This window comes from Lycorma delicatula, chromosome 6, assembly GCF_047948215.1.
Source record: "Lycorma delicatula isolate Av1 chromosome 6, ASM4794821v1, whole genome shotgun sequence".
Classification (NCBI taxonomy): Eukaryota; Metazoa; Arthropoda; class Insecta; order Hemiptera; family Fulgoridae; genus Lycorma; species Lycorma delicatula.
The window spans coordinates 140,569,488-140,583,655 of NC_134460.1; the positions used below are offsets into that span (position 1 = coordinate 140,569,488).

Sequence of the window (14,168 nt, forward strand, 5' to 3'; positions counted from 1 at the left end):
GTTCATATTTGGATTCAGCATAAAAAATCTATAAGAATAAGCCAAAATTATCTGTTTAAACTCTTGTAGACCACAGTAATTTAACATTTCTATCACATATGCGTTTATGGTCATAAAAGTATTAATAAAAACGTTTGTGGTAACAAGAAAATAATCTATAAACTATAAATAAATACTTTTGTCCAGAAAGTAATGTCACTAAGTCTACAAGTATGAAAAAAACTCATTTATTTACGTAATAATAAGAATAATAATAATATTGTGCATTAAAATTCTTCAAAATATCGTCCTCCTGCATTGATACATCTTTGCTAGCAGGATTTCCAATCTGTGAAGTTATCCTGGTAGGCCTGTTCAGAAACTACGTTTAAAGCCGTTTCACAAGCTGCTTTCACGTCATCAGTTGTTCTGTAACGATGTCCTTTCAGTGGTAATTTCAAATGGGGAAACAAAAAGAAGTCTGCAAAAGCCAAGTTGGTTCTGTAGGGTGGCTGGGACTATGTTGCCATGTTAAATTTGGCCAGGTAGCTGGTCATTACGAAGGCATTATGGGCTGGTGTATTGTTATGCTGAAGTTTCCAATTGCCGTTGATATCTGATCTGACATGCCAGATCCTTGCTTTCAGTCTCTTGAGGACTTCTATGTAAAATTTAGAGTTAATGGTTGTCCTGGGAGGTACAAACTCACGGTGAACGTTCCCTCTGATGTCAGAAAACACAATGAGCATGGTTTTGAACTGCCTCTTCATTTCGGGGTCGTACTGGAATATCCATATTTTATCACCCGTGATAACATTGTCCAAAAAGTGAGGATCATTTTCACACATTTCCAAAACATCTTGACTAATTTCCACTTGGCAAGATTTTTGGTCGTCTATTAAAATTCTTGGGACAAGCTTCGTGCACACTTTTCTCATGTGCAGATTGTTGGTCACAGTCTTGTGGACAATAGTTTTTGGAATAGTTAACATGTCGGCCATTAAACGAACACTCATTCAATGGTCTGTTTGCAAAAGTTCTTTCATATGAGTCACATTTTCATCGTTTGAGGAGGTTGATGGATGTCCAGCACAGGCTTTGTCGTCGACCTCTTCATGGCCTTCCAAAAACGTCTTGTGCCATTTATAGACTTGCCTTTGTGATAAACACTTATCCCTGAAGGCCTGTTGAAACATTGGAAAAGTTTCCACTGCAGACTTGCTGAGTTTCACACAAAACTTGATCGCATATCTTTGTTCCATTGATTGCTGCATTGCGACTTGTATAAGTGATGAAACAGAGGTTTATGAAATTGCCCATCCTTCACCTTTTGAGAGCTCAGAGACAACTGAGCAAGCACTTGCCTGGTAGTTGACTTAGACTACCATCGATCCCGGCCGATGATAGAGTGCGCTGCAGCATACAGTTGCTTCACAATAAAAGTATATTTTTACTTTTTGGACAGATCTTCTATTCTATAAGTGATAACTAAAAACAAGTCATTTATAACTAACAATAATACCATATTTGGTAGCTGTAACACTACACTACAGGAATAGGTACAGATGGAGTAAGGAGTAAAGGAATAAAAATCTGGTAAACTATGGCTTTTAGATGCTTCTATATTTTTTTGACTGAATTGAGAAAGATTTTGTTAGTCCATCCAGTGTTAGTGAATATGAATGCAAAATTAAGAGTTTGTATTATGTAATCTGAATAAACCAAACTATTATTTTTGTTAAATAAATATGCTAGTGCAGTGTTTTTCAACCTGTGGGGTGGACCTCTCTAAGGAGTGTGATAACACTAAATTTGGGGCGCAAGCATATCGGAAAGAAAATATTGTTAAAGAATTTATTAGTTTACTGAAAGGAAAGCAAAACAAAATACATTCTGACATAATAAATAATAAAATTTACATTTACGCTGATATAATACACTTATAAGTAGGATTGTAGCAGTACTGCACAAAGTATTTAAAAATTAACATCAATATTAAATTAAAAACTAGTTTGTTGGGATTATTTTGAAATGGATCCCTAACCCTTTCATAACTTGCTACCAAGTTGTTGTCAGCAAGAAAATACTTTTTAAAATTCTTTGCCAGCATGACTAAATGATTTTCAATAGTAATAACAACTTTCATATGTTGTTCTTCAGCCTTTTAAGTTTTAACGCATTCATCCACATTTGCAAATATTTCTAGGTTTTTTTGGTTTAAATTTCTGCTCCACAATTCCAATTTTGTACAAAAGCATTAACATTATCACTTGTGTCCAACATAGGTGTGTATTTGCTTCTTGGAGTTGAAGATTCAAGGTATTTAATTTCTCAAATATGTCAGTCAAGTAGCTCAATTCCATCACAAATAAACCATCTTGAAAGCTCTCAGCTTCCAGTCTGTTTTCCTCTTCCAGAAAAATGGCGATTTCATCTCTTAATTCATAAACACGTTACAAAAATTTCCCATGTGATAATCATCTTGCCTTGCAATAAAATAGTAACGCTGAATGTACTGCATCCATGTCCTGATACAGAAATAATTCTTGAATTTAGAGGTCTCATTTTTATATAATTTACAACTGTTACAACCATCGTTAGTACAGTATTCTGACTAGGAGTTGTTTCTTTAACAGAAGTCTCTCTTCTAACAGAAGACAGAGCTTCTCTGTGGATCATGCAGTGTGTCGAGACGCATAGTGGAGATTTTTATTTCACAAGTGCTTGTGTACTTTGGGATCTTCAAGACATTGAATGAGCACTATTGGTTCATATTCTGATGCAATTTTTTCACTTTGTTTGCCTCATTTATAAAATCATTTAAGATAGCAAATAATGCAAGTGCTGTTGCTTTGAGTTCAATGGCTTGCAGAAAAGTAGTTCTGCTGCTGCTGACATACATCTCAAAATCGAACATGGGCAATGAAATGAGAGCATGTTTATTGCTATCTATTGCCTTATCAAGCTGAATTGAAAACAATTTGTTACACAACTTCCTGAAAAGCTGATGCTGTACATCTTCAGCTATATTGATGTATATCTTCAGTATAATCAACTTAATCGGCAACAGTATCATTTCATAGAGGTATGGACTGCAGTTTGGCAAAATTATCTCCAAACATAGTTTCTACAATTTCAATCGCAGCTGGCAAAAATAAGCTCTTCACCAATGATGTGAGGCTTTTTATATGAGGCTATTTTATATGAAACTTTGTAAGAAGCAAGTTAAACCTCCAGCCAAAGTTTTCAAAGTTTTTTTTAAAAAATTATGTTTGCTCTTCATATGATTTTAATTTTAATTTGAAGAATTCTCGGGGTCTGTAACGTACTCACTATGAAACATTTCCAAATGTCATTTAAGTTTATAAGGTTTCATGCTGTGTCATAAGTTTTGAGCGAATGACACACAGGGGCCTTTCTTCTTGATTTACTTCAGTACTGGTAAACCCAAAATTTAAGTATTCCTGAGAATATTTTCTTGATTTTGTTTTCAGAACCACACTGTCTGTGTAGTTGTTGATGCTTCACCATTGTCTAATGCTCGCTTACGCCCACTTAAAAATTTATTCGTGATTCTGTATAAATCTTCTGCTGTGAATACTTAATACTGTGAATTGCAATTAACACGCAAATTACAACACACATACACATACACATTCACGATAGATTCAGTAGTGATAGAAGGATTGACTCGACTGAGACTGGCTGAAATTGAATGAGGTGCAGCATTTATGCATGCATGTTTGCGCAGATTGTCATCCAGATATTCCAGATTGTTCAAGACAAATCAGAACTTCTCGCAAAGCTGCGAGAATGTCCAGTATGGTAGACGTAAGACAGAGAGCAATAGAGAGGCGCATCGATTCTAGTTTTGTCAATGCAGCAGATTGATGTTGCCAACTATCAATAAATTTACTTACTCTTGGTAATTTGTAAGGTTTGTAATTAAGTTCGTAGTGTAGCTTTAGTGTCAAAATACTCAAAATACATTATTATTTTATACATTGTTATTGTTTGAGAAGGGGGTGCGATGAAAATTGGGTTGCAAATACTGAAAGGTTGAGAAACACTGTGCTAATGAATAATATCATTGAAGTATTAAACTTTCAATAAAATTTAATTAAATCTTATGTGTTGTGTAAAAGTGAAATAATGCAATAATTAAATTAATAGAATTTCTATTTTAGAAGAAAAGAAGAAAGACATGAATTCTGAATGGGAGAAAGTAAAGTAGGGTACAAGTGCTGATGTTTGAGTTTTATGGAACAATTAAAAGATGCTTGTGATAAGACAGAATTTCTAGTGATATATTAATATAAGTGAACTGCAAGTAAACTGAGTGATTGAAAACAAGGGTTATTAGCAAATTTGAAGACAGCATTTTGGATATTTCAAACAAAGCACACTATTTTTTACTTTAGTATTTCAAACTCGGATACCTTTTACATGTATTTTAATCTGATCTTATCTTTCCCGTCTGACTTTCCATTAAATCAGATTGAAAATATGATGCGCACCAGCTTTTGAGAATGTGGATGGATTTTATGTTGTTTTCTTTGTGGATCAGTACAGAGGATCCAAACCATGGCCTGAAGAAAACTAACAAAATAAAATACCGAAGTCAGTAAATGATTTAAAAAATCTTGCAATTAGCCATGAACTAATTAAAAATACTTTTCAAATAAGCCAAAATATCCAACAAGTTTTGTTTTACTTTGTTATTTTTTTAGTTACTTTTACTTATTATATTATTTAACATTTTTTTTATTCTGAAACAGATTTTTTTTAAATTTAAATAGGTGATGAAAGTGATCGTAAGAATACCAATGGAAGAAAAGAAGATAATGTTGATACTGGAAGTAGAGATATAAGAAGAGATAGAGAACGAGAAAGAGACAGAAATGACAGAGATAGAGATAATAGACGTGGAAGAGATCGTATTAGAGATAGAGAGAGGGAACGTGATAGAGAGCGTCGGTATGTCTGAATGTACTTTTATATCAGTTGAAAATTTTCTTCATTTTGTGTTATTCTTTACGTTAATTGTAATAATTTATTTCTCCTAATATATATTTGGTGTTATTTTTTCTAGATCTTATTGTTTATTTTTTATTCCTTTCTTATATAATTTTATATAAAGTAAATTTTTTACTTAAAAATTATATTGCACCTTGTCAGTTTGAAAGACAAAGTAAAGGGTATGAGATATCCTTGACTTGGTGTGTAGTTACATCATCTATATGAAGCATATATAATTTTTTGAGGAACAGAAAGCAATAATGGATCATAGTTGACCTGACAGAGTTGAATTGAGCCACCGATATCATTTTAGTTCTGGATTGGACTTAACCTGAGCAGATGCTGTTCATTTTGTTACAAGAGGTGAATAGAAAAGAATGTCTGTTAGTATTGTATTCTTACAGTTGATTTCTAATGCTTTATATTTAGAATTTGATTTTTGTACTATCATTCAATAATAGAAAGAATAAAGAATTTGATTCCACAGCCATAGGTAGTACTACTTGCAGTTCAGTCTGCTATGACTGTAGTCAACAGTTAAATTTAAGTACTCTCAACATGAGTATGTTCTGTAATGCATTTTCTATTACTCTTCAGATGGGCCAGATTATTAACTTAAAAGCTGATGTTAATTTGGTTAAAGTTCAAGTTTTACTTTTTATAGAATATCTTAAGAAGTTCTTAGAAATTATTAGTTACCCAATTTGCAGTTTATTAGTTATAAATATTAATAAATTAACTGCTTCAAATTATAAAATAATAATCCGTCATTGAGCGATGTACTCCAGTTTTATATTACCTTTAGTCTGGAATTTTAATTATTTTTAATGATTTAATATAATCTTGGATTGTGGTACAGTTAAGTGTGATGATGATATTAAACTTTGGCAGTCAAAATTAAGTTTTCAGAATACGACATATTGGTTCAAAAACATTTAAAGTGGAGGATTGGTTCAGAAAGAAATATGGTCTGTTAAATATTAATAAATTGTCATTATTATTTGTTAATTACTAAGAGTATATAAATTAATAAGTTTGTTACATTCTGCGTGTATCAGCCTTCATATATAAAAATCCTTTATAGTCATTGTAATTTTCATTGATAAGGTGTGTTGTGGGAAATTTTTTTAGGTTATTTTCTTTTAAACTTTCTTAGTTCATTGGATACAGTAAGTAAAGTTTTTTCTTGAGACTACCTATTGCACCCCTGCTTGTTTTGGTTAGATGCCTTTTCTGCCCCTTGGTCTAAGAGATAAGGAACATCTGCAAGAGGAGATGGGAGGACATCCATTATATTAATATTGTAATGGTAATATTATATTTTTATGTTACATATTTTCATTATTATTAATAATTATTATCAAAAAGACAGTTTTTAATGTTTAATGTAAGTTTTGTATATACAGTATATGTATGTAAAAATCAAGATTGAAGTTGATCAAGGACCAAAAGATGTTCCTCAAGTAGTGAGATCTACTTTCATTGTTAATTTCTTACTCATTTACTTAACAATTTATCTATGAAAATAATTTAGAAAAATTAAATTTTTAGGTTTAGGATTAATCAGATATAATTAAAAAAAGAAAACTTAAGTAATTAATTTATTAAAATTAAAAAAAAAATTCTAGTGCTTGTTTTCTGAAATTTTTTTGTAAATTCACTTAACAGATTAGTAGTACATAAATTACAAGTTAGTTTATTTCTCATTCTAACTAATTCTACATTGGAAAGATTCATTTCGTAAATATACCTTTTTCAATACCTTTTTGAGCTAAAATGCATTTTGATGGTTATATTTTATAAATTAAAAACACCTATGTATGAATGTATATAAAACTTTTGTAAAATTGCATTAGGTAAGGTACACTAATATGGTGTAACAAAACTTGTTAGCCAAATTATTTAAAAAGTTATGAAGTTTGTAAGTTATTCTATTCTATATGCTGTCTTTTTTAAATTGCAAAATAAGCATTTTTTCAGCAACTAAAAGTAGGAATAATAAATAATACAGTATTGTTTTAGTGTTAGAAAAATATGTGTATAATACATTGCATAATCTTCTGTGACATTGGAGAATGGACGTATAGTTTTTGTATATATTGATTGATATACCTTACTGAGATGAAATTTCAATAACTCAAAAATAAGATTATTTCCCTTTAACTTCAAGTTTTGACCGATTTATAATTCTTGAATTACCTACTATTATATCAGATAGATTTGTATTATAGTATAGTATTATTTATTTTTTTTATATTTACACATTTTAAAAATATTAAATAGTTTCTATGCTTTTTATGTTTAATTTTATTTGTGTTTTATTTGTTCAGTGATGAGAGAGATCCAAAGGAAGTGAATAATACAGCATCTCCTACAGTGAAAATTACTGAAGAATCAGAAAAACAGACACAGTCTCCTTTGGAAAGTACAAACAGCGGTCCTAATGGTCCTCCAGGACCTGGACCCGGTCCAGGTCCTAGTGGACCTGGTCCTGGACCTGCTGCTATAGGACCTGGTAATATGGGTCCTTGGGGAGGTATGGTCGGACCTTTGGGTTATCCAATGATGGGACCTATGAATCCTATGATTGGGCCAGGAATGATGGATCCTAATATGATGATTGGACAGGTAATAAAATTAGTTTTATGAAATTTCTAATGGAACTGCATCTCAATTAATTACCTAAAGAATATTTGTTTTATTTATTTACTAAAGTAGATGAAAGGTTGTTGAAAAGAAACTTATATGTTTACATGTGATTTTCAGCATATTTTCTTTTATGTCCATTTCTTCTAAATGTGTTTCAATATCAGGAAGCTGTTAAAGTCCATCTGTTCAAAACACTTCATTTGATTTATTTCCGTCTGGATTACCTCTTGATTGATTGATTTTACACTTTGGTGTCAGGTAAATAAAATCATTGAATGGTCCAGCACAGTTTCTGTGGTTTTTATATTATTGGGAGAATGTATTATCGATATAGAGTACTACAAAAGTGCAGTACATAATTGTAGTACAACCACTTGTTGAAGGTAGCTTTTTTAGTTTAAGGTGGTATGCCACAAATCCTTAAGTACTAGCTGAGGAGTAATCTTTTGCCAGGATCTTCTGGAGATGGATGTTAATAAAATAGCTAGTGAGCTTCATACTCAGGAAGTTGGGGAGGTGAAGCGAATAATGAAAAGACAAAAGTGGAGTGAAAGAACCTACACCTTCCCTTATTTTTACATTTAACCTTCCAGTACCACCAGAGAGAATTAAAATAGGTTATCCACTTACTTATTAAAGTAGGTTTGAGTACGACCATTCATACCCAACCCATGGCGATGTTTCAAGTGCCAAGGGTATGTTCACACTACAACGTCTTGTCCAAAAACAGAGATCTGTGCTTGGTGTGGTAAAGAAGGCCACAGTGATATCAACTGCCAAGAAAATGAGAAATGTGCGAACTGCAGTGGATCACATACAGCTCGCTCCCGAGATTGCCCAACTTTTAAAGAAGAGAAGGCAATTCTTGGAATCTGTATGGAGCAGAAACTATCTTTTCCAGCCACGCGAAGAGAATATAAAAAAATAATCAACTCTCGTAACTTAGTTAAACCCGATATCTCTTTTGCCGCCACATCTATCAAAGCTCCTTTAAATGCAGGTAACCAACAATGCAAATCCTGCAGTGATTTAAAAAAGCTTGTGCAGATGTTATCTGATCAAGTTGCTTAACTTACTATTGCCATTTCAGAGCTTACTAAGATGAATAAAAAGTCATCTCAATTCAAAGATGAGTTGCAGCCATCTCAATCCCCCCCAAAGGGAGAAGAACACTGCTTCGTGACATGTCTGGTTGCCACACCACCTCCTCACTCTTTCCTAGCCATGAGTGGCTTTATTGGAGGACATCTTGCCCCCAAACTGATCATTTTCCACAGTCATCAGTTGGCCTTGTGAGATGCCACTGATGCAAATGCATGGAAAGGCTTTCACTTCAGTAAATTCGGTCCTAGTCAAGTTTTGCTTTCTAAGAAGACATCAGACACCTAACTCTATCACGTAATCCTCAGGAACTGCTAAACTAACAGCCTACCCATGGAAGATAAAAGACCCCGCGCGTCTAACTCTATTACCATTCTACCACTACCTAAATCGCATGTTCCCACTTTACTGTACGATTATTTCAGTAATTTCATGCCATGACAGCATATATTAATAAATTTAGTGATTGGAGTGCTAACCAGCAAAAATAAATGTCCCAGAGGACCTCAGATCTGGTCCATTTGGGAGCTCAGAATAACCTCTAGTCTCTTACTTCAGCTTTAACTTGAGCACCGCTTGGATTTACAGCTAAGTTGATCGCACCTAACATTTACTTATTTGCCCCTTAATGAGTGTGCAGTTCAATTCAACAAATCGCTGTGCTAAAGTAAGTGAATTTTACCTGGGAGAGTGAAGATCACGCTCCTGAGCACGACCCCCATTGTTACTTGAATTACTCTAACCAGGACTTGGTGCCAAGCACGCCTACCTGTGGCCAATCAAACTGTCTGGGCGGACCCTAGCCATCCAGCTAACTAACACTAAATGAACCCGCAGTTGTCAGTGCAAGATGTGAGGAGAAGTAAGCTAACCAAGTAAAATTGATAAATAAAGCAGTAGAAACTGCTGAGAAAAGGTTTTCTACCAGGTCTCCTATACCTACTCAAAAAGCACTTCAGTCAAGATCGAAGCAACTCAAACTAAGGAGATTTGATCAACCCATCCCTGATGCAAAAGCGTCCCTGCAAACAGGAACAGAAACATGCAGAAAATGCCAACAGTTCAGCACCTAACTCGAACCAAAGAAGTGACTCGAGCAATAGACCTAAACCAAAAGCCTGTTGTATTAAGGAATGGGAAAATCGTCACACATGTGAAGAAACCATAAGAACCGCATGACCTGGTAGATCGCCCTACTCACAACAGACTCACAAGGACACAGGATGGAGCCTCGGCTTTCTGCAGACAATCTTCATGCATGTGACCCTCCTCACCACAATGCGTCCAGACTGACGCATACTTACAGAATTTGGTCCTGTGGCCAAAATGATAGCATTTAAAGCACCTTTACGCCATGACTCGACAGGATGTGAGACTGAAAAACAACCTACCCTCAGACACAAACTTCTTGAAGAGACAAACACCAAGTTCAAAAACACTGTGATACCTTTGGGTATCATGCTTCCATTCTTGAAGAGTAGCCTACACTCTGTCTTGAATGCAGCCTCATCCAACTCAGTGTTCTGCTCCTTAATAAGGGACAGAACATTTGTCAGATAGCCGCCGGTCAATGTTATAGATAATGACTCGGGTCCTATGCTTTTGCTTCGGGTCCACCTTGACCTCAAACTTTTTCACCTCAGAAGACTCCGCAATGACTTGGACTGTCTTCTTGTCATTGGCAACCACTACTAGACTATTGCTTGTTCTCTTTGATTTCCCTAATCTTAAGGTTCTTCTGCTTGCCATGAAGGGCAATCTTGAAGTCCTCCTTGAGTTGTCTACTAGTTTTAGTAGACCCCTCAACCTTATTGACAAATTACACCTCAGGTTGCTGCAAGGCTTGGCTAACCTCATGTTTGCCCGCACACAACTTTGGCGTAATGCCAAAGTTGAGCAGAAGCCTGAACCATTTTGATCTCCTTGGGCAAGGAGTAACTTCTCGAAATCTTCTGCCAGAGCGGAAAGAACTCCCTTCACATGCCTAAGCCTAGGTGAAATACTGCTCTTCGCCCCTGTACTGATGCTGCGGGGGGCCTTCTGCGAAGTCCAAAAGGTTATCCAAACTGCTGAGCCGCAAGAAGAATCTGAGTAGAACTGCTAGGCCTACCTTAGGTAAAACCTACCCTTAGGTCTTACCCAGGGCCGCACGAAGCTCTTCAATCAATGGATCGCCTCTTTCTGCTCGGGTGGATGTCCCTACACCCATCTTGGAGAATTTGCCATCTGACTCTGTAGAGGACAGGAAAGTTCCGTCCTTCTCTTCCGCTTGGACTTAACTAACATGGTTTCCTTGATCATGGCCAGAAATACCCTAGCCTCACTACCCTGCAATGACATTGCTCACTGTCTTCCTCCTACAAAGCACTGGGCAAGTCCACAAATGTGACTACTGCCTGCAGTGAGCCACGGATAGCTGGGAACCTTTTATGTTCCCCTGTCACTCTTTGTACACTCTTGGCCGCTTCTGGATCAGTTGTAAAATAACAATGGATTATGGCCCTTGTTCTGAGTAGAACACAAGCAGGATTAGGGAGTATTTCCTTGCTTGTCACGGGGACTGACGACCAGGAGTTGTTGCCACCTTTCAGCCATGATGTCGAATAAATAACACCTTTTTACTTCCACAAAAATTAATAGGACAAGTCTAAACACAAATTTGCTAACTGTATCGCAGTCTAAGCCCAAGAAAGCCTGAAACTGCTGAAGGGGATACACACTCAACCAACAGCTCGAAAATCACTGAAATTAGATGCGCTCAAGGAGACCAAAGTATTTGATAGTTGCTGCCAGTGAAACCAACAGTTCAATCCCTCTGAAAGTTCCTGTCCCTAAAATGTTACCTTTGTGGACAGGAATAAATACGCTGGTGGTAAGCCACCAAATAATCTCCCTGTTAAGGGAGTCCACACAAAAACCTCCTCTGAGATGTCTTCTGCAACTTCCCATTTATCAAAATCTCCCTCACCAATACCATGTATACTGGAGGATATGATAAAAGAACTGTCCAACCCCAGGTGATCAAAGTTCTTTAAAACAAAAAATTTGAAAAAAAAACCGTGTTTTGATGTTCACTGAATTTACTCCCTTGTCTTATATGGTCTACTTGTGATGACCTTCACGGCAGTGACCCCAGGCCAATTATTATTGCTTCTGGTATCGACCATGAGGTGAATAAGAGGCCATGGAGATGGATTGTTGAAAAGGCGAACTGGAATGGTTACCATAAAGCCTTCCCATCATAGTATGATGGTGGTGCAGATGTTCTTGATGAATTACCTCTTTTACTTCCCTGATACTTGAGAATGCTAATAGGTATATCCTGCAAACATTGAGAAAACGTACATGATGATTGAAAAAACGCTGTTAGCAAATGACGGCAGGCACTGCACAAATTTAACTGCCAGCCAACAAATGAACATCTAGAGTGTACCGTAAGGCTAGAACGGTATGTAATCTGGTATTCTTAGATGCTAGGAGGAGGTCATGGAGAATACGTAGACACCATTTCTATTCCCTCGTTTACTGTGTAGAAAAAATCCGTGCAATTTGCAGATCACTGAAACAATCTTTTCTCGGACTCATTCATGAAGGAAAACTCCTTACTTTCGGACTCATTCATGAAAGAGAACTCCTTACATCACCTTCTGCAGAGGTAAGTAACTTTGCAGATTGTTTCTGTTCGGTGTCCCTCACCTCAACATACAGTAATGAATTTCAGAGGTACAAATTGCAGTTGGAAGTATTATTGTTAAAGGTTGGCGATTTGGTCGGTGAATTAAATGCTCAATTTTCATTCGGGGTATCACATGCACTTAAAAAGTCATATGATTCCTCCCCTGGACCTGACAACATTCATTTCAGTATGCTCTTACATTTTCCTAATTCAGCACTACATTTATTGTGTATTTATAATAGTTTATTCTCCTCCCAAGTTTTCATTTTGGCCTGGTCAGAAGCCATTGTTGTACTAGTACTTAAACTTTGTAAAGACAAAGCAAGCCCTTCAAGCTACGGCCCTACCTCATTGACAAGCATTTTATGCAAAGTAAATTTAATGTTTAGCTTATTTAAAATGTGTGAAATATGGTTTAATATTTATTTATCTTCCTAATGCTACATTGTCACATTTTTGTGTCTGTAATCTAAAAATGTATTTAACTGTATGCATAAATGCAAGTATCTTTATTATATTATGCTGTAAATCGCAATATATATCTAGAAATTGAAAAAAATCCAGGTAGTTTGAGACAAGTGTGAATAATAAATTTTTATGTCTTTTGCAGACATATAAAAAGAAAATCTGCTACAAAATATTTTACTATGGTTGCTATGATATAAACAGCCCCAAGAGAGCCTTAAAAAAAATGAGAATGAGAGATTCAGTGTATTATTTGTGTTATACTTGTCGATCCTGTGGGGTAATCATCCCATTTAGATAAATAACAATGTGTATTTTTTTAATAAATTTGTGGGAAATAGACGTAGTTTTAGGTATATTAACTGTTCGATATTCCATTGACATCTTCTCTTTCCTCAGTGCTGAATGTTAATGTTATTTAAAAACAGTTCCTTTGTATGAGCTGTACATGAAATAGCTAACAATCATTTATGATTATGAGCTGTTGTTGAGTTCCCATAGTTTTCAAATTAGATGCACATCGGTAATCACCTGAGTAATCCAAACATGTAATTATAATATTTGTAAATACTAAATCTCTAATATAATAACAAAAAATTATCAGGTTTAAAACATAAGTTGACAGTGTGAAGATATACACACTATAACAATTTTCCTTTTTTTAATTCTTGTGCTTATGCATTATGCTTATTATTTGCTATTTTCAGCTATTACTATTTGCTGATTTAAACCATAGTTGTTAATTTTGGTTATAGTGATATTTTTCATTTATAAAAGCAAAAGTTGTTTTGTTTTAGTGAGTTAATTTATTTATTGAACTTTTTTAAAATTATCTGTTGTGATGATTTTAACCAACTTACAAGGCAGATATTGAAAAGTTATAAAAAAAAGAAGTTGGGTGCTGTGTACTATCCAAATCTTTAACCCTTGAGTAAAAGATGACAATATTACTGGTATTAACATAAGCACAGCTTCTGATTCACTACATTGTGAGCGATTCAATGAGTGAGAAGGGTAGACAGTTATTTCACCTGTAAAACATTTTTATGCTTTCATTCTCAATCTATTTATTGATTGTGAGTAAATAAATGCAATTTATAATTTTATGTTCATATTATGATGACTACTCTTGTTTGTGTCTATTAAAAATAAGAGGAGATTCTTAACTCTATCTATATTTTTTCTTTATTTGAAATTGTACTCTTTATTAAATTTACTAATGCCAATTATTTTTTTATTTTTTATTTTATTTTATAGAGGTTGTCTGTTGTAAGTTTTT

The 14,168-nt window shown here is 34.7% G+C and overlaps 1 protein-coding gene across 1 annotated transcript in view; it reads left to right on the plus strand.

The window, feature by feature from the left end:
* Positions 1–14,168, plus strand: part of LOC142326298 (ecto-NOX disulfide-thiol exchanger 2-like) — an 83,667-nt gene that overhangs the window by 22,857 nt on the left and 46,642 nt on the right. The window contains exons 4-5 of the mRNA XM_075368671.1: positions 4,779–4,956; positions 7,329–7,626. Of these exons, the coding sequence (XP_075224786.1) occupies positions 4,779–4,956; positions 7,329–7,626 (476 nt within the window). The remainder of the gene's footprint in view (positions 1–4,778; positions 4,957–7,328; positions 7,627–14,168) is intronic.